Source organism: Muntiacus reevesi, chromosome 15, assembly GCF_963930625.1.
Source record: "Muntiacus reevesi chromosome 15, mMunRee1.1, whole genome shotgun sequence".
NCBI lineage: Eukaryota > Metazoa > Chordata > Mammalia > Artiodactyla > Cervidae > Muntiacus > Muntiacus reevesi.
In genome coordinates, this window is record NC_089263.1 from 57,499,890 (window position 1) to 57,525,808 (window position 25,919).

Sequence of the window (25,919 nt, forward strand, 5' to 3'; positions counted from 1 at the left end):
GCATTACTGAGACATTTAGCAAAATGTTAACGGGGTCTGAAAGTTAGATGTTGATGTATAATATTAATTTTCTGATTCTGATTGCTGAACTATGGTTAGGTAGAAGAATGTCCCTGTTTGTGAGAAATACACACTCAACTGCTCAAGGCTGAAGGGATAGCAAGTCAGAAACTTACTCTCAAATGGTTGAGGGGAAAAAAAGCTCTTTATACTATACCTGCAACATTCCTAAAAGTTTGAGAAAGTCTGAAAATTTTTAAAATAAAAGTGAAAATACAAAGCCAAATAAAGGGCAAAGAATTCATACTCTGAGTAACTGAGATACGTGATTTCTATGATCCAGAGGGGGGGAACACTGCAGTATTTATACAGTCCTAGGGGCCTGGGAGACAAAGAAGAGAGCAGAGTAAGAGAGAACAGAAGCTCTCTTAAGTAACTCTACCTAACCAGCTCCCCAGACGAACAGGTGATCTCTAGTTCCCGGATTTATCACCCCACCTGCCAGACTGACAGGTCCCCTAGACGCTACCTGTCTACTGCTGGTGGGCGCCTCCCCAGCCCACCTGAGAACTTCTGCTTCCAGAGCTGTACTGTATGCTTCGTCTAGTCACCAACGACTGTGCTCCTTGTGTGGTCACCTTGGGTCCACTGCGTTTGGTCCGAGATCCCGCTCATACCAACTATATGCAACTGTAAGCAGTTTAGTTCAATACTGTGCTAACTGATGACTTTTAAGTATATAGAATGAAGGGGAAAACACCTTAAAGACCTGAAAGGATTCTGCACTCAGACTGGCTTGAAACTATTTTTTCACTCTACTTTAAAGAAACTGAAACTGATAGCTGTAGCCAAAACCTTGGGTATACATCAAGCAAAAAAATTCTAACCAGTGGCTCATAATCAAAAAAGGCCTGGGCCTCTATTTTAAAAAGAAGGGGTAAATGAACACATATTTGTAAATGTGATGTTTCAGGTGTGTATTACAGTTCTGATGTCCCAATTTAACCTGCTCAATCAACGCAGAAGGAGAAAGAAGTGGATGAAGGCCTCTGACCTCTGGGCTGGACCTTGCACTAACTGTTTCATTTTGCTCAGTCTTAGCCTTGCACATTAGTTAGTTTAGTAAACAGTCCTCAGCCATAAAATAAGGAGAGTGACCTAGAGATCAGTGGTTTCCAAACTTCAGATCATGTATAAATCCAAAACCTATTTGGCACTAAGTAAATCTACAGCCGCTTCCCTGGTGGCACAATGGTAGAGGATCCACCTGCCAACGCAGGAGACACAGGAAATGCAGGTTTGATCCCTGGGTGGGGAAGATTCACTGGAGGAGGAAACAGCAACCCACTCCAGTACTCTTGCCTGGGAAATCCCATGGAGAGAGGAGCCTGGCGGGCTACAGTCCACGGGGTCACAAAGAGCTGGACACAACTGAGCGACTGAGTATACACACACGCAAATCTATAGCGGAAACAACAGGCTGCAGTTTCTGAAGATTAACAAAAATCTGGATAACTTGTTTACATGTGGGGAGCTACGATAACAGACACTAAGGACATCTTTTTTCTAGAAACCCACATGACCACCTTTCAGCTATGCCAGAGTGGATGGGAATGACAACAACAATAGAGGACTACTGAGTGTTTACTCTTTGCCAGGTACTGTTCTCAGAATTTTCCAAACGTTATACCATATAATGCTCCAAACCACCCTCTGAGGCCTGTACAAGTATCACTGCCATTTTATAGGTGAGGAAACAGACTTCATGGGGACTAGGTAAACTGTTCAAGATCTTCATCTATGACCTTTCTACTCTAGAAGGCCATTTATTTCAACATATTTGCTTGGTATGTATGCTTAAGGGTATTTAAATACGGTAAATTTAGGTTTTTATCACAAGTTATAAGTTAAGTTTCTAGTTCTAACAAGATGTGATTTTTTTTTTTTTTTTTAACTCTGAGGAGGGACACTTCTTGTACAAAGACTCTAGGACTCTGACTCGACACCAGGGTCTCTTGGCCCTCTATCCAAGTATCTTCCAACTCTTTTCATATCACTGTCAGTTCAGTTCAGTCGCTCAGTCATGTCCGACTCTTTGCGACCCCATGGACTGCAGCACCCCAGCCTTCCCTGTCCATCACCGACTCCCGGAACTTGCTCAAACTCATATCCGTTGAGTCAGTGATGCCATCCAACCATCTCATCCTCTGTCGTCCCCTTCTCCTCCTGCCCTCAATCTTTCCCAGCATCAGAGTCTTTTCCAAAGAGTCAGTTCTTCGCATCAGGTAGCCAAAGTATTGGAGCTTGAGCTTCAGCATCAGTCCTTCCAATGAATATTCAGGACTGATTTCCTTTAGTATTGACTGGTTTGATCTCCTTGCAATCCAAGGGACTGGTGAGAATTAGAAGCTCTAACTTATAACTTGTGTATAAAAACTTAAATTTACCATATTTAAATATCCTTAAACATATATACCAAGCAAGTATTTTGAAATAAATGGCCTTCTAGAGTAGAAAGATCATAGACCCTGAAGAATTTGGATAATTTACCTAGTCCCCGTGAGCTCCGTTTCCTCACCTATAAAATGGCAGCAATACCTGCACAGGCCTCAGTGCGTTGTCATATCACTATACACAGAGGCGTTTTCTCAGTGCTCCATGGTAAGGGGACAGAGGGCACCCAGACAACCTAGGGTGGAGGGAATAAATACGTCACACACAAGAAACCCTGTTACCAGATGCACTGGTTAGGAAACTCGACTGTGACAATAGCCCACCAAAACAGCAATGGTTCCATAATCAACACCATACAAAGTACACTGAAAGAGTCGACACTATTAAAACAGGAAAAGAAAAGAGAGAAGAGGGAAAACAGGGGGGTAGGGAGGTAGACAGGCAGTGAGGCGGGAAAGTTCAATCCCAAAGATTTAAGTAGATATGTTTAAACTCACCTATTATAAAGCTTCTCATAAAAGCTTTTATTAGGTAGTGTTATATGAATATTGGGTAACGTAAGTTCCAGCACATAGTGAGAATTGCTGATTGCTTTATTCTGAAACTCTGTCATTTCTACAGGGTCTCCTGGCATCACCATCTAGAACATAACAGTTTAGTGCAAAAAAAAAAAAAAAAAGCATCAAATAACCATTTTATATTTGAAAGAGTAATAGTATCTGCTTATCCTACCCATGTGAGCAAATAAATAAGCATGTAACTTTTAACCAAGGGGGAAAAAAAAAAGCATATATTATTCAATTTTGGAGCTAAAAATCTAGCAAAAACAGTATACAAAGTATCTTTTAAAAGATAAAGCATTAAAACCACGGCTACCTGACAGAGGGTAAATCCTTTGTCACTTGCTCACACTTTTACTTTACCTGTTCATTTTCAAACATGACCCTGCGGGAAGAGAAGGGAGACGGGGCTGGTCTCCTCAGGTCACAGACATCCTTCAGGGAATGAGCGCCTCCCTCCTCTTCCTCCTGATAGTGGCCGTCACTTTCCTCTTCCTCCTCAGCTGCCATTCTCTCCAAAATGGAATGCATGGCTGGTGGGTTCACCTTCAGTACAATTCTGACAGCAAAGAGCATTTTAAAAAGCAAGATCTAAGTGTAAACTGCAAAACTAACTTGTATACAACTAAAACAAAGCCCACTGATTAAATCATTAATGACAGGCATAAAGTTCGTTTATGTTGAATGTAATCCACTCCTGTAAACTTAAAAGTGGAACTGATGAAATAAGCAAAGAAAAGAAAGGCATTAACATTTTATACTTGGATAACCGGAAACACTCATCTTTTGAGAATAAAAGGGATATTCAAAATTTCATTAACAAACAAAGTTACAGTTACCAAAGGGGTAAGGAGGTGGGGGAGAGATGAATGAAGAATTCAGGGTTAGCAGATACACACTACTATATATAAAACAGATAGACACTAAGCTCCTACTCATAGCAAGGGCAACTACACTCGATATAATAAACTGTAATAGAGAAGAATATGAAAAAGAATGTGTGTGTGACTGAATCACTGTGCTGTACACCAGAAATCAGCACAACATTGTAAATCGACTATAAATCAGTAAAATGTTTTAAAATTTCATTAACAACTAGCACATTTACCTTAGAATTCTGTTCATTATCATTAAACTAAATCCTACATGCCAGCGGTTTGGCTGTCATGGAAAACTCGCATAACCTAAGAAAGCTCATGCTATATAAACTGCTCAAATGGAAAAAGGAGAGGTTGGTTGGGGAGTATTCCTAGAACTGCAATAACAGAGTAATCTTCCCCTTAAGGAATTTCAGCAGTAAAAGGCTAGTGTTACTGGGGGTGTTTTGTATGACAGCTACAAACCCCAAATATCAGGAGCTAACAGTTTCTGAAGACAGGCGCTTCTGCCCAGAGTAACGCCAGTCCTTTCCTAACCCGCTGCGGCGCGTCACCAGCGCAAGGCGCTGTGGTCTCCTTCTGACCACCCCGGCCTGCGCCATGAGGCACGGCACTCCCAAAGAGAACAGCGCTGCTGCACCCACGACAGCTCCTTTGTTTCCCTAAGGTGGTGGTGCCAGCTGCTACTAGTTATACATTAGAACACCTGTTTCCTAATTTACAGACATCCTAATGTGCACTGTGCTTCCAAACTACCTAACTGAAGTAGGTTCATTCACGATGGAAACCCCCGCTCGTTACCAGCCATGCACTGACACACCTGTCCTGGGAGTCTGACAGGTCTGATACACAGCGGGTGGGGGTGTAGAAGGCAGGCAGAGAAACGGCACAGGAACGGTCACAATTGTTTGTTTCTGGCTGCACCCTGTGGCTTGTGGCATCATTAGTTCCCCAACCAGGAACTGAATCTGCATCCCCTGCAGTAGAAATGCAGGGTCCTAACCACTGGACTGCCAAGTAAGTCCCAAGATCACCGTAATTTTTTACTCATAGACTCAGTTTTCTTTATTCACATACTCAGTTTTCAGTATAATAAAGGATAATTCCTGCTGCTGCATTCCTGCTAAGTCAATTCAGTCATGTCTGACTCTCTTCAACCCCATGAACTATAGCCCGCCAGGCTCCTCTGTCCATGGGATTCTCCATGCAAGAATACTGTAGTGGGTTGCCATGTCCTTCCCCAGGGTATCTTCCCGACCCAGGGATCGAACCTGCATCCCCTGCACTGCAGGCGGATTCTTCACCACTGAGCCACTGGGGAAGCCCACTAGCAGGCTAATTTAATTTTTAAAAAATCATTTCTCCTGCCTAAGAAACCCTGAAGCACTAGTTCTCTAAATCCAACTGCACACTTGAATCACCAGGTATACTTTTTTTCTACTGAATTATAGTTGATTTACAATGTTGTGTTAATTTCTGCTGTACATCAAAGTGATTCAGTTATATATGTACCTACATTCTTTTTGTATATTCTTTCCATTATGGTTTATCACAGGATATTGAATATAGTTCCCTGTGCTATACAGGAGGACCTTGCTGTTTATCCATTCTGTACATAACAGAATCTGCTAATCCCAAACTCCCACTCCATTTCTCCCCTAAACCCTCCCCCTCAACAACCACAGGACTGTTCTCTTTGAGTCTATTCCTATATCCTAGATAAGTTCATCTGTGTCATATTTTAGATGCCACATATAGGTGATACTATATGATATGTCTTTCTCTTTCTGACTTACTTCCCCTTAGTATCTTAATCTCTAGTTCCATCCATGTTGCTGCAAAGGGCATCATTTCATCCTTTTTTACTGAGTAGTACTCGATGGTATAGAGGTGGCACATCTCTTTTAATCCATTCATCTGTCTATGCACATTGAGACTGTTTCCATGTCTTGGCTATTTTTAAAAGTACTGCTATGAACATATCACCTGGTATAATTTTTAAACTATACTGATACACAGGCTCTATCTCAGAATCTCAAGGTGGTGCCCAAGAATCAGTGTTTTGAAAAAGCTCTGCAGATATGAAAACACTTTCCTGAAACAACCACTGACTACAAAATTCATCTGACAATTAACCGAATGGTGCTGTATAATTTCTCTTCTACTAAAGCCTTTTATAAAAATGAACTATTTTTAGAATGGTTAATGATTTTTTTGTCCATCTAATTAGGCTAGGTAACCTGAGGCCAGAGAACATACTATGTATGTCCATCTCTGTCACTTTTATCTCAGTCACCTCTGATAAAGTAGTACTCACTACATATTTTTAATTTTTCCATTTTCCTCTGGGTTCTCTCATCAAGGCTGGATACTTTTAGCTTAAATTTATAGCCAAAATGTCAGTTAAAAAAGCTACAGTAATTTATTTTTAAAAGGGAAGTCTCATTAAATGTATCTGTCATATACACTGGCTTACTCACCGCGGCCAGTCAAAGTCATCTGATGACGTTGTATCTCCATCTCCTCCACTAGCCACATGGAAAAACTTAATGGATGGTTCTCCTTTATCTTCCTGGAATGACCCTAATAAAACAAGAATGATTAATGGAAATGTATTTCTTCTCCCACATTAAGAGAAAAGATACTTGCCTCCTTAGATGAGCACAGATCCTCTAAATCAGGGACATGGTACAGCATTAAGTTCAACAACATTTATTCATTTGTTTCTGCTGCACATGTACACAGGAGGAGACAGGATGAGCAGATAAATTAAAGATGTTGTATTCTGTACAAACTCAAATTCTTATGCACCAATGGTTAACCAAAGGTTAAGGTGCATAATCATAACATATTAAATATAGTAACTGCCACTTACTGAGTGCCACTTACGATCATTCTACATAAAAGTTTATGCCATTAATCTAGGAATGCAGAGATAATAACTACATTTCTAAATTTATTTTGACAAGCACTGTTTAAGAATTACCTCTTCACAATAACCTCATATATGCTTTTTCATTCCATTTTACAAAGAATGACTTTCCACCAGAACAATGAGTTTCTTATCACTGAAAGATAACGGAAGATTCTAGATACCCCTTAAAGGTCTTTTCATGAGATGATAATTGGCAACAGTCAATTTTAAATATCTCTATAGATATGTAAAACTGAGACAGAACAAGGGAAGGAAAACTGCAGCCTACAGAGAAGGAGGTGAGCAGAACAGAGTGGGGTAAGAGGGCAGGAGGATGTCACGGCAGAGGCTGAGAGGTTGGGGGTGGCAGACATGGGGGGCGCGGCACAGAGGACAGACTGTTTAGGAACCACAGAATATGTCAGGATCTTCCAGAAACTTGGGTCACTCCAAGTCCATATATTGCCTTCATTAGCTGACAAAAGCAAAGTAATATGGAAAACTTAGAACAGACTATACAAAGAAAACTCACTGGAGATTAGTATGATGGTTCAAAGTTCAAGCTCTAGAATGAGACTTGGGTTTGAGTCTTGACTCTGCCACTTACTACACTGACTTTGGGAGGTACCTCTTAAGAAATCAGCAGATTCCTCACATATGATAAAAATAATTAGAAATAACAAGCCTCCTGCAACTATGATGATTAAAGGAAACAAGATCAGGTGTGTGCAGTGTTCAGCACACAGCAAATATAGAGTGGCACTCAAAAAATTCTGACTACTATTAACCCTACAACAAGTAAGTGGGAGGTGGTACTGAAAGGTAGACTATTGGAGCAACTAAGCCCGGCACCTAACTACTGAGCCCATGTGCCGCAACTGCTGAAGCTCACACACCTAGAGTCTGCTCCACAACAAGAGGAGCAATCACAGTGAGAAGCCTGAGCACCACAGTGAGAGAGCAGCCCCTGCCCACCACAACTAGAGACAAGCCCATGCAGCAATGAGGGCCCAGCACAGCCAGAAATACATAAATCTTTTTTAAAAGTAAGCTAAAGCATTGTTATTCACAAAGTGAATAAATTCTCATGCACTGTAGTTTCTTTTAAAAAAACTGACCTATATCACGTTTGTATACGATAATGGAAAAAGGTCGTTACTCTTGTTTTCTAACATATGTCCTTTAATTTATTATATTTGGGGACTGTCATACACTTCTTACTTTAACTTTCAGTAGCAATTGTTTCTATTCTGACTCTTTTATAGGCACGGTCAGTCTTACCAACTAGTTCTCTAAATGTAAGTTCCAATTTAACTTGTTCAGGGGTTGATCCTCCTAGGAATTCAGTTTTAAACTCTAGATCTGTGAATGCTAAATGAAGAATTTCCTTCTGAAGTGACTTCTTGAACCACGGTCCTCTCTCTTGATCTGATCGAAGATCAGGTATTGGGAAGCGAACAGAAAGGTTTAAGGCTGGCGTGGCAGCCTGCACTGACACCCGGCAGTTTGCAGGATTGTGTGAATCATCTAGAAATACTTCAGTGAAAGCCTTGTGCTGAAACACAAAAACATCAAAAATATGCCAAGATGTTAAATCAAGCAAATAAACACAAAGGACACTGGCATTTAACTTTATGATGTATATAATCACTATTTCCTCATTTAGGTTAATGCATTAAAATACCATTAATATTACTGTATTACTTTAGTGTAATGAAATTTATAATGCAACAGCTACCAAGAAAAGTCAGAACTACTGGCAAAAGTTACACCCTCATATAAAGAAATTAATTCAAATAAAAACTGAACCAAAGTGAAGACACAGGTGCTTTAGATGTATATAATATTTTACTAGACTAAAAAAAGGGCAATGTGTAAATCAGCTTATCAAAAAATTCAATATGACTAAAAATCACTACAGAACCCAGCATTCAATTGGAAGGATTTCCCCACCAATATGCTACTTCAAAGACTCCAATGTAAAATCAAGTGAATTGTGCCAAATGCAAAGGCCCATCCCTGATTCATCCTTGTATTTCCAGAACTAAGTCCATGCCTTGCACATCAAAGGTTTGCAATAAATATTCCCTAAATGACTCACTCTGAGCTCCCATCTAACCCAAGGATATGATCCCATCAAATGACCCTTAGAAGCCAAAACATGTATGCAACATTGACTTAAAGCCACATTATAATAAAATGGTCAAAGAATATGCCTTTCAGATAAAGTCTATGCATATTTTTTTCTCTGCAATGAATTACAACTTGTAAAGCTTTAGTCCAGAGTACAGTGTAGATAACACTCCTCAACTTCATGGATCAGTCTCTGACAGCCTATGTTAGAAAGTTCTGTTTTTATGCTAAGACTTGGATCTGATTCTTTCTCTCCCCTATTATGACTTTCAAATATTAATCCCCACTCTCAGCAAAAGTTGCTCAGGAGCATGGCACTGAAACATACACATTACCATACGTGAAACAGATCGCTAGTGGCAAGTTGCGGTATAATAGAAAGCTCACCCAGTGCTCTAAGACAACCTGGAGGGGAGGGAGGGGGTGAGAGGGAGGTTCAAGAGGGAGGGGACATATGCATACTTACGGCTGATTTACGCTGTCGTATGGTAGAAACCAACACAACAACGTAAAGCAATTAAACTTCAATTTAAAAGACTTTTTAATTGCTCAAGAGATTAAATCATCATTCCAGTGTGTCTATGGCTAACAGCAAATACAGACACTAGACCCAAAGAACTTAAAATAACTAGCAGTTTTGGCAAGAAAAGTTAGAGAATCTTGATTTAATGTGAATACCCACTGATAATTAAGGGAGAGACAATACATAGAAAACTATCTTTTCTTTTTTAGCCAAAGTTGTCTCTACTTGTGCCTAGTCCTAAAATTCCTAACAGATATCTTGCAAATCTGACTTACTTGCTTTGCTTAGAAAAGACACCAGGCACCAGATCTAAGTAAAAGTGACACAATGTGACACTCAATAACACAGTATGATAAATGATGCTCCCATTTTCAAGAGTATATCCTACATGATATGGGCTACCTTTTATAGGAGATTCAGGTGGTTCACTATAGGCGTGAACATATGAAGTTTTGTGAAGATATTATAGTCACAGTTTATAAAACTCAGATAAACACAGAAAAATAAATCTAATTCTATTACTCTTTTGTAATTGATGCTACCGAATGGTATATATTTCCATTCAGTCTTTTTCTATACGATTTTACTTACACATTTATAATAGAAGTTTATGTGTATTCTACTTTTTTCACCTCTTATTTCTTTAGGAGTCTTCTTCCTGTTGCTATACCCTCTTCATAACCATCACTTAAAGCGGCAGCATAAAATCCCATTCAGTACACGATCACAACTCATTCAGCTATTCTACTACCTAGACATAAAAGATGCTTCCATTTTTTCATTATTACATATAATGCTATTTTAATAACAAATGCTATTTAATCTATTAAGACTACTTAAATTGAGAAATCATCTCAATAAGTCTATTAGCTAGCTATAATTATGATGAGTATTTGCAACTTTTAAAATACTTACCAGACTAATATGCTTATTATATGAAGTATACATATGTGATGCCATCATCTCCACTGTAGTGAGTTTCTGTGGTTGAAGCAAGGAATTTAACCTGTCCACAATACTGATATCCAGCTCACAAAACACTGGATTTAACTTAACCTGTAATTCTGCCTTCTGAGGAACGGAACTAAGTCTTGCTTGATTACCCTTAAAAAAGAGAGAGAGAAGAAACAGAAAGAATTAATATGATCACTGACAATTCTATAAAATTAAACCCTCTGATAATGATACAACAGACATCAAATGAAAGTTTACCAGTGGTAATCACACAAAAAGATCTCTTACCTGAGGCCCTTTATTCTCAGAATGCTTATAATGAAGCTGAAGACACACAGGGGGGTGAGAATCAGTTCGTTCTTTGGAATGGAACATCAAAAGCTTGAAAACAAAGAGGAAGATAACTTAAATGTACAATACTAAGATGAATTGACAGAGGAGATAATAGTGGGGAGAGTTTTTTGAAGTTGGAAAGGCTGGCTTAAGCTTCAGTTCTGTCACTTACTAACAATGCGACTCTTACACAAACTAGTGAGCTTCTACAATCTTTAGCATCACATTTGCAAAATGTACGCAAGTGTTCAAATAAAACACATTGAAAATAAGTCACCAGGACAAGGCAAAAGCAATAAAAATGTTACTTTGATAGCTTTTAAAAGTTTCTCTGTGACCTGCTTTTAAGGACAGGGGAAAAAATCAGATTAATAATAAATGAGCACAAGATATTCCACTTATCTTGCACAGTGCTTAGCACACAGTAGGCATGCAATAGTATTTGTTGAATAATAGAATTCCTCTAAAATTAAGCATGCTTGAAAAATGAGTGAAATTAAATCATTTGTCATAAACCTGTCTGACTCTAGAACAAGTCAACTCTAAACGTAACACATTTTCTAATAGCGGCCTTGAATATCACACTTAAAAATCTGTTTCCACAAAACACAAATGCAAATACACACAATAAACTTCTGCCAATACAACTTCCTATGCCTTTTTAAGAAAATCGCTGCTGTTCACACAATTCTTAAAAAGCAAGACAGATGTAAAGAATAACCCTAAAGGAAAAGTATCAGCATTTACCTCTGTATAGTGAGGAGGAACAGAATGAAAATCAGTCGGAAACAGGCATTCCAAAAGTTCCATTTGCCCAATGGACATATCAGTACTGAAATATCGGGAAGCGGACCTTTGTCTTTGTTCATAGGACACTTTGATGCCAGTGCCTATAAATCTGTCATAAAAAATGCAACATTTGAGAATTTCCATATAATTCTAGATTAAATGATGTGTCAAAGAATACTGTACAGCTGTTAATGCCTACCTGTGCAGCCAAGTTCAAATAGTTAGTAATAACTAATATTCTTAAGGATATTAACCAGAAAGATTGCTTCAAATTCCCTATTCCCTGATATAAGATAAAAAAATCATATCAGTTGATAGGAAATTATCCAGGATTTTTTTCCCCAACACTGTCCTTACGTCTTCTACATTTTAAAATTTACACTGCAGTAAACAAAAGCTTTTAAATCTGGAAAACATATGCATATAGTTTCTTAAAAGTATCTAGAAGGATCATGCAGTATTTTGAAAACTTTAGTCAGTAAAACTCAAATGAAGGCCTACCTCTAACTTTTGTTGCTTTTATTGTATTTCCTACTGGCAGATATTTGAAACTGTTCAAAATGGGAAGGAAAAAAAAATACTTTTGCAGTTTTATTATAAATATTATGGTCCTAACCTGTAGAGTTTCTCTTGCTAGATATAAAAACTACCTTGCATATTAATTTTAATACTTAAAGATAAAACAAAAACCCAAAGTGTTTTCTAAAAATATTAATATATGTCCCTAAGTTATTATATATGACAGGATAATTTATAGGCTACTTTCAAGTTAAAATAAATAGTAGTTGCATGCTAACCATATTACACCTACTTATAAATTTAGTGATCTCCTTATCTATTAGGACTCAACCTATGGAAAGACAGGTGACTGTTTGAATAGCTTTTTTTTTTTTAAGCAGAAGCTGAAAATGTAGCATCCAAGCTCAGGATGAGCCTCAGTTATCATTTCCCACCCAACGGTTAGTGGCACAGGAATCACTTTCGAGTCCCTTTTCATTAGTCCATCTACTCTCACCACCACTGCCATCTGCTAAGCCAGTGACAGTAAGAACTATTTTTATGATCATAATGGTGTCAGTGGGGGATGATGGCAAAATGTGGTCAAAGAAACTTGACAAGAGCACCACAGGGAGCTAAAGATAACTTAGACAACTCCAAACAAATAGATCTTACATCTGTATATTTCACATGCCAAATAATCTGAATGGGAGAGTCTATGGTAAATATCTTGCAGTATCGCAAGAAATCCTCATTCATTCCACTCATTTACAAATCAAATGTGAATCAGAAAAACAAATGGAGATAGGTAGATAGATAAATGAAAAAATTCACATCTGGTTCTTTTTCAAGATCATTAACAAATATAAGAGTTTACCTAAGGTGGTCATGTGAGCAAGCTTCTGCAAATACTGCTCGGAAAGACTTAAAATCTTCTGTTGAAAATTGTGCTGGATCAATCTTTTCTATACAAGTAAAGAAAGCTATCGCCATTGGTGTCAATGGATTAACGTTCAGTGATGATTCAGGTGGAGATAAAGGATCAATGTGAAGCACAGAGACTGAACACGTTCCCACAGCTACTCTAAAAATAAGCTCAGGCCTAGATTCATCCACTGAGACAGACCTAGAGGGGAGAGCTGAAATAAACGTGTTAAAATTATACTCAGAAAAGTTAATACTTTAACAATCCATTATATCAAAGCTATAAAACATTTACTCATGTGTTAGTTTTAAAACTAGAGATTTGAGTCTTCAAAAACATATGCTCACACAACAGTTTCAGAGATATTAAAAAAGGAAAATAATAAACTGTAATCTTTCTACATTTGATATGCAAGATCCTTGATATGTGGAGTACAAAAAAAAATTGTTACACTACAAACAAAATTTTGAATTAATAAAACTGTACTGGAATAAGTCAGAAATTAACCAGAAGCTGCTCATCAAATTTTCCTTTAATCTGTGTCTATTTCAATTAAATTTCGCAGAAAGGAAACCTGAGGTTCTCTTTTAAGGAAGATGTAAACAGAGAAACAAAAATTAGACCAGTTGATTGAAACTCCTAAATTGTAATTGTAATCATTACAAATTGTAATAATATTAATATGCAAATTATAAATAATTGTAATAATAATTGAAAATTATTGTAATAATAATATGAAACTTAGGGTGTACGTTTTACTAAATTATTTAATACACGAATACAATAAATAGGCAACTGTTCTAAAACATTTCATAGTGAATTTTTCAACAGTGCTTCATTTTCTTTCTAAACTTTGTTAAATGGTCTACACCAAAAAAAAAAAATTTATGAAGAAAGAGAAAAGAATCAGTAGAATGGCATATTTTTTAATAATTTTGTTTTAATTCCAGTGGAAACTATCAACAAATGTCTTTTTTTTTTTTTTTTAAACGTACCAGTCTTTTGTAAAGATGCTGGGTGAACTAAGTTGGATGGTAACGCTGATCCTCTTACTGGCTGTTCTTTATGATGATCAAGGAAGTCTCCCCATGTTGGCTGAAGCTATAAAATAACTTTTTTAAGCATGTGAATAAAGTGTAAAACTTTAGAAGTAACTTTTTAAAGAACAGAACAAAAAATTAAATGCTTTACCACAGTAGTACTTAATGGAGATCCTGCTGGGGTGTTTGTATATGTACTAGTCAGTGATAACTCAAGGTCCATATTTGGGGGCTCCCCAAGGGGTGGAAGAGAAGAGAGACTGTGCGACATGTCCATATCAGCCATGGAGAAGAAAACTTCTTCTTCTAGAGAGAATTAAACTTTGCCAGTTTTATTATAATTCCACCAATTCACATCTTTAAATAAGATCTTCATATATATTAATGTTATATTGTTCCCTGAGATTATCTGAGATATAGTGATGTTCTAAGTTTTATGTTACTTCCAATGGGGTCACTTCTTTGCATTCAAGATATTAATGTCATAGTAAAAACTCAACTGAACATAGACTAACTAAACATTAAGCTAGCCCACTGGTGAACTTTTAAAAAAAATATATGATAAGCTGCTTCACACGGTATAATGTAAGGTCATTAAGTGTCATATGATTTTCAGATAGTATCTTGCAATCTCTGGTTTCATGGATATAGCTATTTCTTGAAAAAAAAAAAAGAGCTGAATATTTTATTTAGAATTCTATTTATGTTTTACTTCTTTCTGCAAATTTTTTTACCCTCATGCAAATGAAGTTTGTTATGGCCAAAATTTCTTGAAAAGATTTTAATTTTTTACTTAGCTCAACATTCCAAATTGAAATTGATTCTTATTATTTAAATTGATTTGTACTAGAGCTTACACATTATGACACACCTATAAATGTAAAGTAAACTGGGTAAAGATTATGTTGTCGTTTATTTACATATAATTGACAGAAAGATTAATGGACAAAGGTTTCTGTTTAAAGGAATCTACTGCAAATCATTACGTAAACACATAATTTGACAAAATGAACAATTATTCCCATTTTATCTTTTGCGTAAACCCACATTTTTAAATGACTTTCCTCAGAACAAATCATGTTTCACAAAACAAGACTACACAATCAAAAGCGGATACTGCACGACTTGTGTGCCAGTCACTGTGAAGCTGTGGTTCGATAAACTTACAGATTTAAACCTTCGTAAAGTGTGGATCACTGGTTTTTTCACTATTAAACTCCATTTTATAGCAGTCAAAGTCAAATGTACTTTGCTCTATGATGATAATGTATCAATCTAGAGTCAAAACATTTTGAGTTGCTTACCCCGGCTAGAAGGAGTACGAGCTGTTTCTGTCTCATAAAAGCTTTGCTCTGAGGACACGCCGGCAGAGAGGGAATCTTTCCTCAAATAATACCGGTTCAATTCCATTTGAATTCGATATTCATCTTCTTGCTGCATGGGTCGATTTTTTCTATCTTTATTAGCTAACCCTATTTTGCTTGAATTTTCTAGTGTATACAAAATAAAAGCAAAAGAGTAATTAAATTTGGAGTTACTTAATTAAGCATTTTCTCCCAACCCACTTATCCAATATCAATGGCAACTTAGTACCACAGTCAGTGCAGAACCACCAGTATTTAATATTAACCAGAGATCTAGGCAATAGCTCTAAGCAGCTAGCTAGGAATCACAAGATCTTATCTATTATTAAAAATATATGTCATTAAAATTTTTTTAAGTGTGTGCTATTTACTGAGTTTAACAATTATACTTTCTCAGTTGTATGAAGTACTACCTCCAACCAAGGAAGTCAGTCAGTCTGAATGCTAACCTGTGCCATCATAATGCAATTTGAAATAATCAAATTTAACTAATGAGGATTCTAATTCACAATACATCTTTATGTTCATAATATTCCTACACAATAATATAATTTCCCATTTCTATGCTATATATTTTAACTAAAATTTTTTAAAGAACTAGAAATAACAACAGTTATACTTGCCTGGTCCAGCAATAGCTGCTAACATGTCCAAAAGCAAGTGCACCTGCCTGGGTGACAGGAATAGATGTATAGAGTCTATCTGTCCATCAATATCCAACTTCAAAAAAAGAAAGAAAGAATACTACTCAGGATGAACACTCTTTATAAACTCATCAGCATAAATCCCAGTGTATTTCAGAGCACTGAGAGGAATATTAATTAGTTAGGTTTGGATTCTTCACCTCAGATTCTCTCTATTAATTCACACAATCTAAATGAAAAGATATATAAGGTCATCAACTTTTATTTTAAGAGGGAAAATCCTCCTGAGAAATCCCATGTTGGAAAGACCAATGTCACTCTTTGTGCCTCTGAGTTTTCTGAGTATTTAAGGTGCTTGAGGAGGCGTTAAGACATAGTCTCCAAGAGAACTGAGATAGCAGCAATCTAGTATTCTTTCCCATCATGGTTTCAAAAGACTCAAATCACAATCTTTAAAGCTTGATTCAAAAAAAAAAGCTTGATTCAAACCAAGGACAAATAAAGGTAGCTTTCCTAAGTTTGCCCATGGATCACACTCCTATCCAGAATACCGAGGACCTTCTCTATCAACAGTGTGCCTCTCCAAATGCCCACGAAACCTTTTCTCCACTGGCATGAAGCCACAGCAGAGAGGATGCTCACGCGGAATTCCCTTCTCTTTTCCAACTCTTTGTCCATTTTTCCTTCTAGAAATAAAAGCCCAATCCCACTCCTGCTCTGACCTGTAGCATACACTATGACAAAAGCAATCACTCTATTCCCTACATCCCATTGCCTGCCTTACTTTTCATTAATCTCTTCTTAGTCCTAATGTTAACACTGAGTCCTATGATCTTTAAGCCATTTTACAATTTAAAAATTATTCAATTAACAAAACACACTTATATTTGGGATCTTTTACAGGAGAAAAACAAATTTCTGATTCTAAGAACAAAAAATAAATTACATAGTGATTTTGAGAAATTTCCATGGTATAACTCATAAAACAACACATTCTCCAGCAATAATCATTATTATCACCTTTTTTTGAGTATTGGGGCACTGTGTTAGATGTTTTTATTTTATTTCCTCTAATTCTTAGTAGTGTTCCTGTTTTACAAATGAGAAAACAGGTTCACAAAGATTAAGTGATTCACACAAGGCCATATAACAGATTCACGGCCAGGATTTTAACCTAGGCTGACCCACAGAGTACTGGTTTTACGGGGCTCCTTACTGACTGCTGACTTCCCAGTCCTTGAATCAGCAAGGAGTTATGGCTGAGGACAGTGGGGAAATCTCTTTGTGATTATATGAACTTAAAAATTGGTTTTTAATTTCTCAGCATTGAAACACAGTCTCCAATCTGCATTGAGAATACATGACTGAGTTTCACTTCTAACTGTCATAGAAATATGTCATTATTAGTCATTCTGAGTTTGGCATACAAAGAACAAAGTACATATACCTTTCCTCTGGAAATAGAAAAGACAGAACAGTTTAACAACTAACATTGCTTTTGTTGTTCAGTCACTCAGTCGTGTCTAACCCTTTGTGACCCCATGGACGGCAGCACGCCAGGCTTCAAAAATTTCAAACTCAGTGTAAAATGCTAATTGAAACAAAACGTCTCTAAATTCAACTTAGGCAGTCCCCTATTCTTATATATATTGTACTCTTGAAGCTGAACACATCTGATAAAACTAAATATGTGAAACACCAAACTTACACACTATTTGAGTGGTGAATAGTCTCAGAGAACTAAAAAAGTAACATAAAATCTCTCATAACATTTTGATCCCATAGTTGAAAGACTTAAGTGCAAAGAAAGAGACTAAAGATCTGAAACTTGAGGCCCCTATTTAATGCCATCTTTGTTTACACTGTATTAAGTTCAGGAGGTCTGTTCCTGGATGCTGCTATTCAGAACTTTAATTTTTCTATTTAGCACTCATTTTCATTAAGAAAGAACAAAATGTACTCAAATATTCTGGTTGCTACAAAAAATTACCATATAGGCAAGAAGAGTATCTCTAAATATTAAACCCTGGCTAACAGCAACACAACAGTTCTAGAGGTTCATCTGTCACCTAATACACAGATGTTCAAAGGTAAAACCTAAAAGGCATTTCTATAAATCAGTTCATAACATGCAAAAAGTTTGGATATACACAAAAATCAAATATACAAATGTTGAGGAGTAGCAATAATTAACCAAAACAGAACTCAAGAAGGTATAGCTATGGTTCTTCCTTCTTAAAGGGTTAGAAAATGCATTCTACAGAGGCATGGATGTATGCAGTTTCCCAAGGATCTTGGCACAGCAGGGATTCCTGTAATGTTTACACATACCCATGGCTCTCTACTCCATTAACCATTCCATCCTGTTACTCTGTGAAGAGGCTTAAGACCTGTGAAAGGTCTTAAGGTTCATACCACTGGAGGTAGAACAGCCATGAAATTAAAAGACACTTGCTCCTTGGAAGAAAAGTCATAACCAACCTAGACAGCATATTAAAAAGCAGAGACATTCCTTTGCCAACAAAGATCTGTCTAGTCAAAGCTATGGTTTTTCTAGTAGTCATGTATGGATGTGAGAATTGGACTATAAAGAAAATTAAGCACAGAAGAATTGATGCTTTTGAACTGTGGTGTTGGAGAAGACTCTTGAGAGTCCCTTGGACAGCAAGGAGATCCAGCCAGTTCATCCTAAAGGAAATCAGTCCTGAATATTCTTCGGAAGGACTGACACTGAAGCTGAAACTCCAATACTTTGGCCACCTGATGCAAAGAACTGACTCATTTGAAAAGACCCTGATGCTGGGAAAGATTGAAGGTGGGAGAAGGGGACAATAGAGGTATGAGATAGTTGGATGGCATCACCGACTCAATGGACATGAGTTTGAATAAGCTCCAGGAGTTGGTCCAGTCCATGGGGTCACAAAATGTCAGACACGACTGAGCCACTGAACTGAACTGAACTGAGGTAGAACAGAACAATAATCAAAGAGGGGGAGGGATAATCAGTAAGAGCAATGTCAAGGAATTTCCTCGGTGGTGCAGTGGTTAAGATTTGGGCTTTTCCTGCTGTGGACCGGGGCTCAATTCTTGGTTGGGGAACTAAAATCCCACAAACCATGTGATGTGGCAAAAAAAAAAAAGAAAAGAAAAAACCAATCATAGTAATAGGAACATCAACATTTCAATCTGCACCTTCCTCCCCCTCCAACTCTAATCAGGTGTTCCATTCCAGAGAAAGATTTCTGGGGATCCTTCAATCTTCTGAAAACCTTTTTATGTGTGTTCACATGTACAGAGTGGTTCCCTCTTACACATTCCCAAAGCCATGTCTATGCCTCTTACATTATCTTTTATTAACACAAAGACTGCATTCCTTTCATTTCTATGTCTGTCCCAATAACCAGCACGGGTTCTGGCATAGAGTAGTCAGTCAAATGTCTAGAGCTAGTTATACCCATAAAATACAAATGAATAAATCCTGATATTTTCCTAAACTGCATTTTACATGTGTTATATGGAAAATTAGGTTTAAGAACCTGAAAATAACCTGAAAGACACATAATTAAGTAATAAATGCAAGTTTCCTGACTCTCAGACTGCTCAGTATTGTTTCCTAAGAAAGTACAGTTATCTTTATAGTGACTTCTACAAGCTATGCAACATTATGGAAAAAACTCATCTCTTTTCATAAATATTATACAACTATAAAAATGGACATTCTGTTCAAAATACACATAGGTGGATAGTTGAATATACACATAATTAAACATCTCCTTCAGCTAACATGGGGGCTTCCCTGGTGGCTCAGATGGTAAAGAATCTGCCTGCAAAGCAGGAGACTCAAGTTCTATCCCTGGGTCAGGAAGACACCCTGGCGAAGGAAATGGTCACCCACTCCAGTACTCTTCCCTTCTTCCCTGGAGAATTCCATGGACAGAGGAGCCTGGCAGATATAGTTTACGGGGTTGCAAAGAGTCGGATATGACTGAGCAACTAACTTTCACTTTCAGCTAACATGCTTTCTCAATTTCTCCTCTTTTAACTTTTTAATTTCATGATGAAAGAGATTCTTTAAGAAACTCCTAGTTATCTGAACTAATGAACATTTTTGAAAGGGGGGGAAAGTTGAGCGCAGGAGACAGTTTCAAACCCTGAGCTACAGCAGATGCGCAAAGGTGGGCCTCAGGTGAACGCCAAGATGTGCAGACAGAGGCACCAGCTGCGGGTAAAAATGCTGACTCCAAGGCAGTGGGTAACTGAGTCACAGGACAATCTATAACAACCAATCAGAGGGTCACAGCACAAAGAATCCCTCCAGGTTTACTTTGTTTTTATCTACTGAAAATTAAACAAATACTGACCTTAGCTCCAGGAAGTACTTCATTCTGTTTCAATGTGAGACTCAACTCTAGCCTACCACTGAGCCCTCCTATCTGCACTGGGTCAGAGGGTGCTACTTCTGGCAAATTCCTTGTTAGTTGTGGGTGAGGTTCATAGACGATTTTTGGATTCCAGCTAGGTGACAGCTTTGGCTCCGTTTCCTACAGTAATGCAAGAAAAAAAAATGTAATTCCTTCAAATACTTTAGTGTAAGTAAACTGAGATGCAAAACACGATTGTTAATTTAAGAAGAATACAGTATTTACATGAAAACTGTATTGTGACCATGGATAAACCAGTATTGCAGAACTAGCATAAAACACAGTACAGCACCTTAATAAAGGCAAATTATGGAAAAGTACTTTATGAAAAAAAGCACAGCATCTGTTCAAATTACATAATAAGAAAATTTAATATACATTCAATAATTAAGAAGATATGATTTGTGAAATAAAGTAAAAGACAAATTATGAAGTGATTGATTTTATAAAAGGGCTCTCCACTCTGAGAAGGGATGAACATAGTTCCTTTTCCTTAATTATAAAATTCTTACATGACTTATAAGATAACATTTTCAGCAATACATGCATCATGGAAGTTAAATGTGAACATTGCTTAGTTGCCTGTTTTTAATATAAAAAAGATATTAGATGTTACTATGCCATTTCTCCCTAATACATAAAATCCAGTGTTTCTCTATTAAATTAATACACAGCAAATGTATTTCTGGTAGAAATGGCATTAATTACAAATGTATTTTTTTTTACAAATGTATTTTTAAACCTCTGAAATATATGTCCTCATTTCTGAATATTTGTGTTAGCTCTCAGATCACAAGGAAACCCATCAGTACATATCACACATCTTAGGCAATTTTAATAGTCCTCAAGTAAACCTGAAAATCTGTGATTTTGTTTTCTGGCTTCTCTGATTTGTTTTCCTTACCACTGGCGCAGTTGAACACACTGGGGAGGATTTTGCAGATGCAGAAAACTCATCCCAGAAGAGAGACACCCCAGAGAGCTGAAGTAACTTGTGAGCAAAAGCTGTGGGTTGATGTACGTTAATTCCTGAGGACTCGTCAGCAGTTTCATCACAGTACATGGTTCTGAAAGTTAAAAACAAAAAGAGCATTTGCATAAAACTCTCAGGAAGACCTATTTGCAATTATAAGAAATATACACAGCTGCTGAAATTAAAGAAACTTTTCAAGTGCTAGCTCTTCTTAGAATATACCTATCAGATATGTGTCAGCATTATCATGCTTTACTCTCGTAAATATTTTCATAAAGGAACATTAAATTAACCCCAAGAAAGTAATATTTTGAGGTTTCTAAATTTGGAGGAACAAATGAATAACTTTCTAAAGTTAGCTCCAAGGAAAATAATTCCTGTGCTCCCTCACAATCATCTCTTGAAACACTGAGACAGCATTTGACTCTAAACTCAAGTCTGATGTGCCATTGCTTGAATTTCTGTAACTATTCTATGAGTCCTTACCACTCATCTTCAGTTAAAATAAAACTGTTGTTGTTTTCAGTAGCTAAGTAGTGTCTGATTCTTTGTGTAGCACATGCTGTGTGGCCTGCAGCATGCCAGGCTTCCCTGTCTTTCACCATCTCCCAGAGCTTGTTCAAACTCATATCCATTGAGTCGGTGGTGTCATTCAACCATCTCATCCTCTGTCACCCCCTTCTCCACTTGCCCCCAATCTTTCCCAGCATCAGGGTCTTTTCAAATGAGTTGGCTCTTTGCATCAGGTAGCCAAAGTACTAGAGCTTTAGCATCAGTCCTTCCAAAGAATATTCAGGACTGATTTCCTTTATGATTGACTGGCTTGATCTCCATGCTGTCCAAGGGACTCTCAAGAGTCGTCTCCAGCACCACAACTTGAAAACATCAATTCTTCAGTGCTCAGCCTTCTTTATGATCCAACTCTCACATCCGTACATGACTACTGGAAAAACCACAGCTTTCACAAGATGGACCTTCGTCAGCAAAATGATGTCTCTGTTTTTTAATATGCTGTCTAGGTTTGTCATCAGAGAAGGCAATGGCAACCCACTCCAGTACTCTTGCCTGGAAAATCCCATGGACGGAGGAGTCTGGTAGGCTGCAGTCCATGGGGTCGCTAAGAGTCGGACACGACTGAGCGTCTTCACCTTCACTTTTCACTTTCATGCATTGGAGAAGGACACGGCAACCCACTCCAGTGTTCTTGCCTGGAGAATCCCAGGGCCGGGGGAGCCTGGTGGGCTGCCGTCTATGGGGTCGCACAGAGTCGGACATGACTGAAGCGACTTAGCAGCAGCAGCAGGTTTGTCATAGCCTTTCTTCCAAGGAGCAAGTGTCTTTTAATTTCAGGGCTGCAGTCACCATGCACAGTAATTTTGGAGCCCAAGAAAATAAAATCTGTCACTGTTTCCAAAGTAATACTGTTCTAAACGCATAAGATTTTAGGTATTTTTTAAATACACCATTTTAAGGTAATGCAACCTAAGTTCAAAGACCTATTAACAGTAACTGATTCACTAATTGGTGAGTTTGGTCAAAGACAGAAATCAGAACATATCTGTTTAAAACTCAGTAAAGTTTCCCAACAGATTCACAAAGTATCTTTGGTGCTCAATGTACATACTTCACTCTGCTCATCTCTGCTGGCAGTTAATGTGGCATTAAGACACTGGTGAAGGGTCATAACCTCAAAACAACACTCTGCAGTGTGTATGTAAATCAATCCCTGGTTTAGGTCTATTTATAGGAGTTCCAGGTGGGCATAGGGTGAAAACTAAAAGTGATGTATTTATATCTTTTTAAGTAAATCTCTGCTGTACATACTGACCTTAAAATACCCTCAGAGACTCCTCCAAGAAAATAGTAGTCCTAGCCTAAAGCAGCAAATAGATCAAAGAAAGCAATGCAAAAATCCTTTCACATTAATGAGACACATCTAAATAGCACATTGTTAATACGAAAAAACTGCAACACTCCAATGGAGTACCTTAAATTTAGTATCACTCAAACAGTCATTATTGTGATTTGATATCAGCTAAAAGAGAATTACTTACTTTGTGAATTCAAATATTCAAACAGTATTATGTGTAATTATACCCCAACTGGTACTTTGTTTTTAATAACTGGATTGGAACACAACTTGAAGAACAGCACTTTACTCAGAAATAACGTAACACATTAACCGAATATAATCACATCTAATCTCCAAAAGTATCCTGAATCTAATGAGTCAGATCTTATTATTTATAAAGAAAAGAACGGGGTAATTTGTTTTCAAATATAAGAAGTCTTACCTTTCTATTCGAATTTCAAGTGCAGTTCCAGTTTTGGAATTTTCGGGCACATGTTCAATTCTCAAGACAGTGTCTATAAAAGTGACTTTTACTCTTCTTAGTACTAGAATAAACCAAATACATATTAAATTAGTTTAATAAGAACTTAGAAAATAAAAGTTGAATTTATTACCTTAAAAAAAAAAAAGCTCCAAATTGTGAGTTTTCTAAAAAATATTTTATGGGCTGAGAACTTACACCATGTTACATCTCAGCTTGGGGCAATGACTAACACTATCTGTTGAATTCTAATCCCTTCATTATGCAAGCATAATAAACTAAACAAAGGAGAAACTAAGGTAAAAAAAGAACATGAAATTAAATTGAACACTGTGGTAATTTTTTAAATTATTTGTTTGTTTGTTTTTGCTTGTGCTGGGTTTTCAGCGCTGGGCTCAGGCTTCCCCTGGTTGGGGCGTGACGGGGCTGCTCTTCACCGCAGAGCGCAGGCTTCAGCAGTCGCAGCTCGCCAGCTCAGCAGTTGTGGTGCAGGAGCCTAGCTGTTCCACACCACGTGGAATCTTTCTGGACCAGGGATCGAACCCATGTCCCCTGTGCTGGCAGGTGGGTTTCTACCAGAGAAGTCTATACACTGTATAATTTTTTAAATAAGTTTAATTCTAAAGTTCTAAAGTAAGAAAAGCAATTTTTTAAAAAACCACTCCAATGAGTTTTTCTTACATAATTCTTACTAAATCAAGGTACTAAATTACTAAATACAATCTAAAATTTTTGAAAATACTCAACAATGCCAAACCTGTTTCAATGGTTTCAGCAAACTTTTCAAGTCCTTCAAAAGGCTGGGATCCTTCTCCTTGTTCATCTGTTAGTTTCTGGCTAAGACATTCTTTTGCCAATTGCATACTGCTGGTCATGAAGCTCGACCAATACATGGGCTCAGAACCAGATGCTGCAGAAAATACAGACAAATCCTAAATGACTTCTCACGGTTACAACTAAGCCATTCCTTAAAATTACACATTTCAAACCAGTAAGTTCTTAATCCCCCACGAGATATTTAACATCATGATATCACCCAGGGATACAGTATTCTAGAACTTAATCCTGAGATTTAAACATCACCTTGTAATAACCAAGAAGGGAAGAAAAATCACAGAAAGAACTTGAGACACATGTTCTCATTACATGATATATATCTGCCAAATACTAAATCACATATTCATTCAAGTATTTAACGGATATTTTATATGGGTGGTATTGTTCAAAATGCTATAGAGCAGAAGTCAACAAAATTTCTGCAAAGGATCAAATAACAAATATTTGAGGCTTTGGGGCCATATGGTCTCTATCACAACTACTCAACTCTCTCACTCTAGTACAAAAGCAGTCACAGAGAATTAATGAATAAGTGAATATGTATACCAGGTGATAGTCTAATAAAAAATTTATTTATAAAAACAGGTTACAGACCAGATTTGGTCTGCAGGCCACAGTTGGCTGACTCTGCTATAGAGAGTAGAAAAATACAATAATTATTAAATTTGCCCTCAAAGAGACTACAAGATAGTGAAAGAAGTGAGATATAATTAAGAAGAATTAATAGGCAACAACCAAGTGTCAACAGAAAATATCGCATCAGGTAAGGGAAGAGACTAAATCTTCTAGTTGAGGGAATTCATTGGAAAGTAGAGGTAGCAGCTGATGTGGGCGTTAGAAGATCAGTATAAATGTAGATAAACCAGAAGAGCATCCTTGGGGAAAGAACACACAAACTGTGTAAAGTCCTTTCCAGATGTACCCTTATGAAAGAATTCCATCACACTTCTTTATTTTATCCAAAACAAACTGACAAGAGATTACTAGAATTATTGCCTTCTAAAATTAAAAGTTAAAAGTCCTTCTAATGAAATATTTTTAAAATAAGGATAAAATATTTCACTTTCCATAGGAAAGTATTAGTATGTCTCCTCAGCTTGGTCAAAATATAAAATATTGTTGCTAATTAAATACCAGGTTACTAAGAATTTCCATGCACAGATTACCAATTTCAAAAATATAGATACTAAATTTTACTAAGCATAATTTAAACTTTGGTGTTTTAGGTAGCACTTGGGATTACAACTCTTCAAATACATCTTTACAAACATCGACTGTCACTGGAAGCACTTATGTTCATAATTTAAGATGATTAAATTATGACCTTACAAGCTTACATGACCTTA

At 37.1% G+C, this 25,919-nt stretch overlaps 1 protein-coding gene across 3 annotated transcripts in view; it reads right to left on the reverse strand.

Annotated features, from left to right (window-relative positions):
• The window catches only part of ATG2B (autophagy related 2B), a 74,895-nt gene that overhangs the window by 37,869 nt on the left and 11,107 nt on the right, over positions 1–25,919 (reverse strand). For all 3 annotated transcript variants that reach the window (XM_065905984.1, XM_065905983.1, XM_065905985.1), the window contains 16 exons: positions 24,494–24,646; positions 23,698–23,800; positions 21,335–21,497; positions 20,371–20,550; positions 15,989–16,085; positions 15,306–15,491; positions 14,153–14,307; positions 13,957–14,062; positions 12,914–13,175; positions 11,497–11,647; positions 10,705–10,797; positions 10,378–10,566; positions 8,088–8,361; positions 6,373–6,475; positions 3,378–3,573; positions 2,952–3,094 (listed from right to left, as the gene is read on the reverse strand). In XM_065905984.1, the coding sequence (XP_065762056.1) occupies positions 2,952–3,094; positions 3,378–3,573; positions 6,373–6,475; positions 8,088–8,361; positions 10,378–10,566; positions 10,705–10,797; positions 11,497–11,647; positions 12,914–13,175; positions 13,957–14,062; positions 14,153–14,307; positions 15,306–15,491; positions 15,989–16,085; positions 20,371–20,550; positions 21,335–21,497; positions 23,698–23,800; positions 24,494–24,646 (2,554 nt within the window). The remainder of the gene's footprint in view (positions 1–2,951; positions 3,095–3,377; positions 3,574–6,372; positions 6,476–8,087; positions 8,362–10,377; positions 10,567–10,704; positions 10,798–11,496; positions 11,648–12,913; positions 13,176–13,956; positions 14,063–14,152; positions 14,308–15,305; positions 15,492–15,988; positions 16,086–20,370; positions 20,551–21,334; positions 21,498–23,697; positions 23,801–24,493; positions 24,647–25,919) is intronic.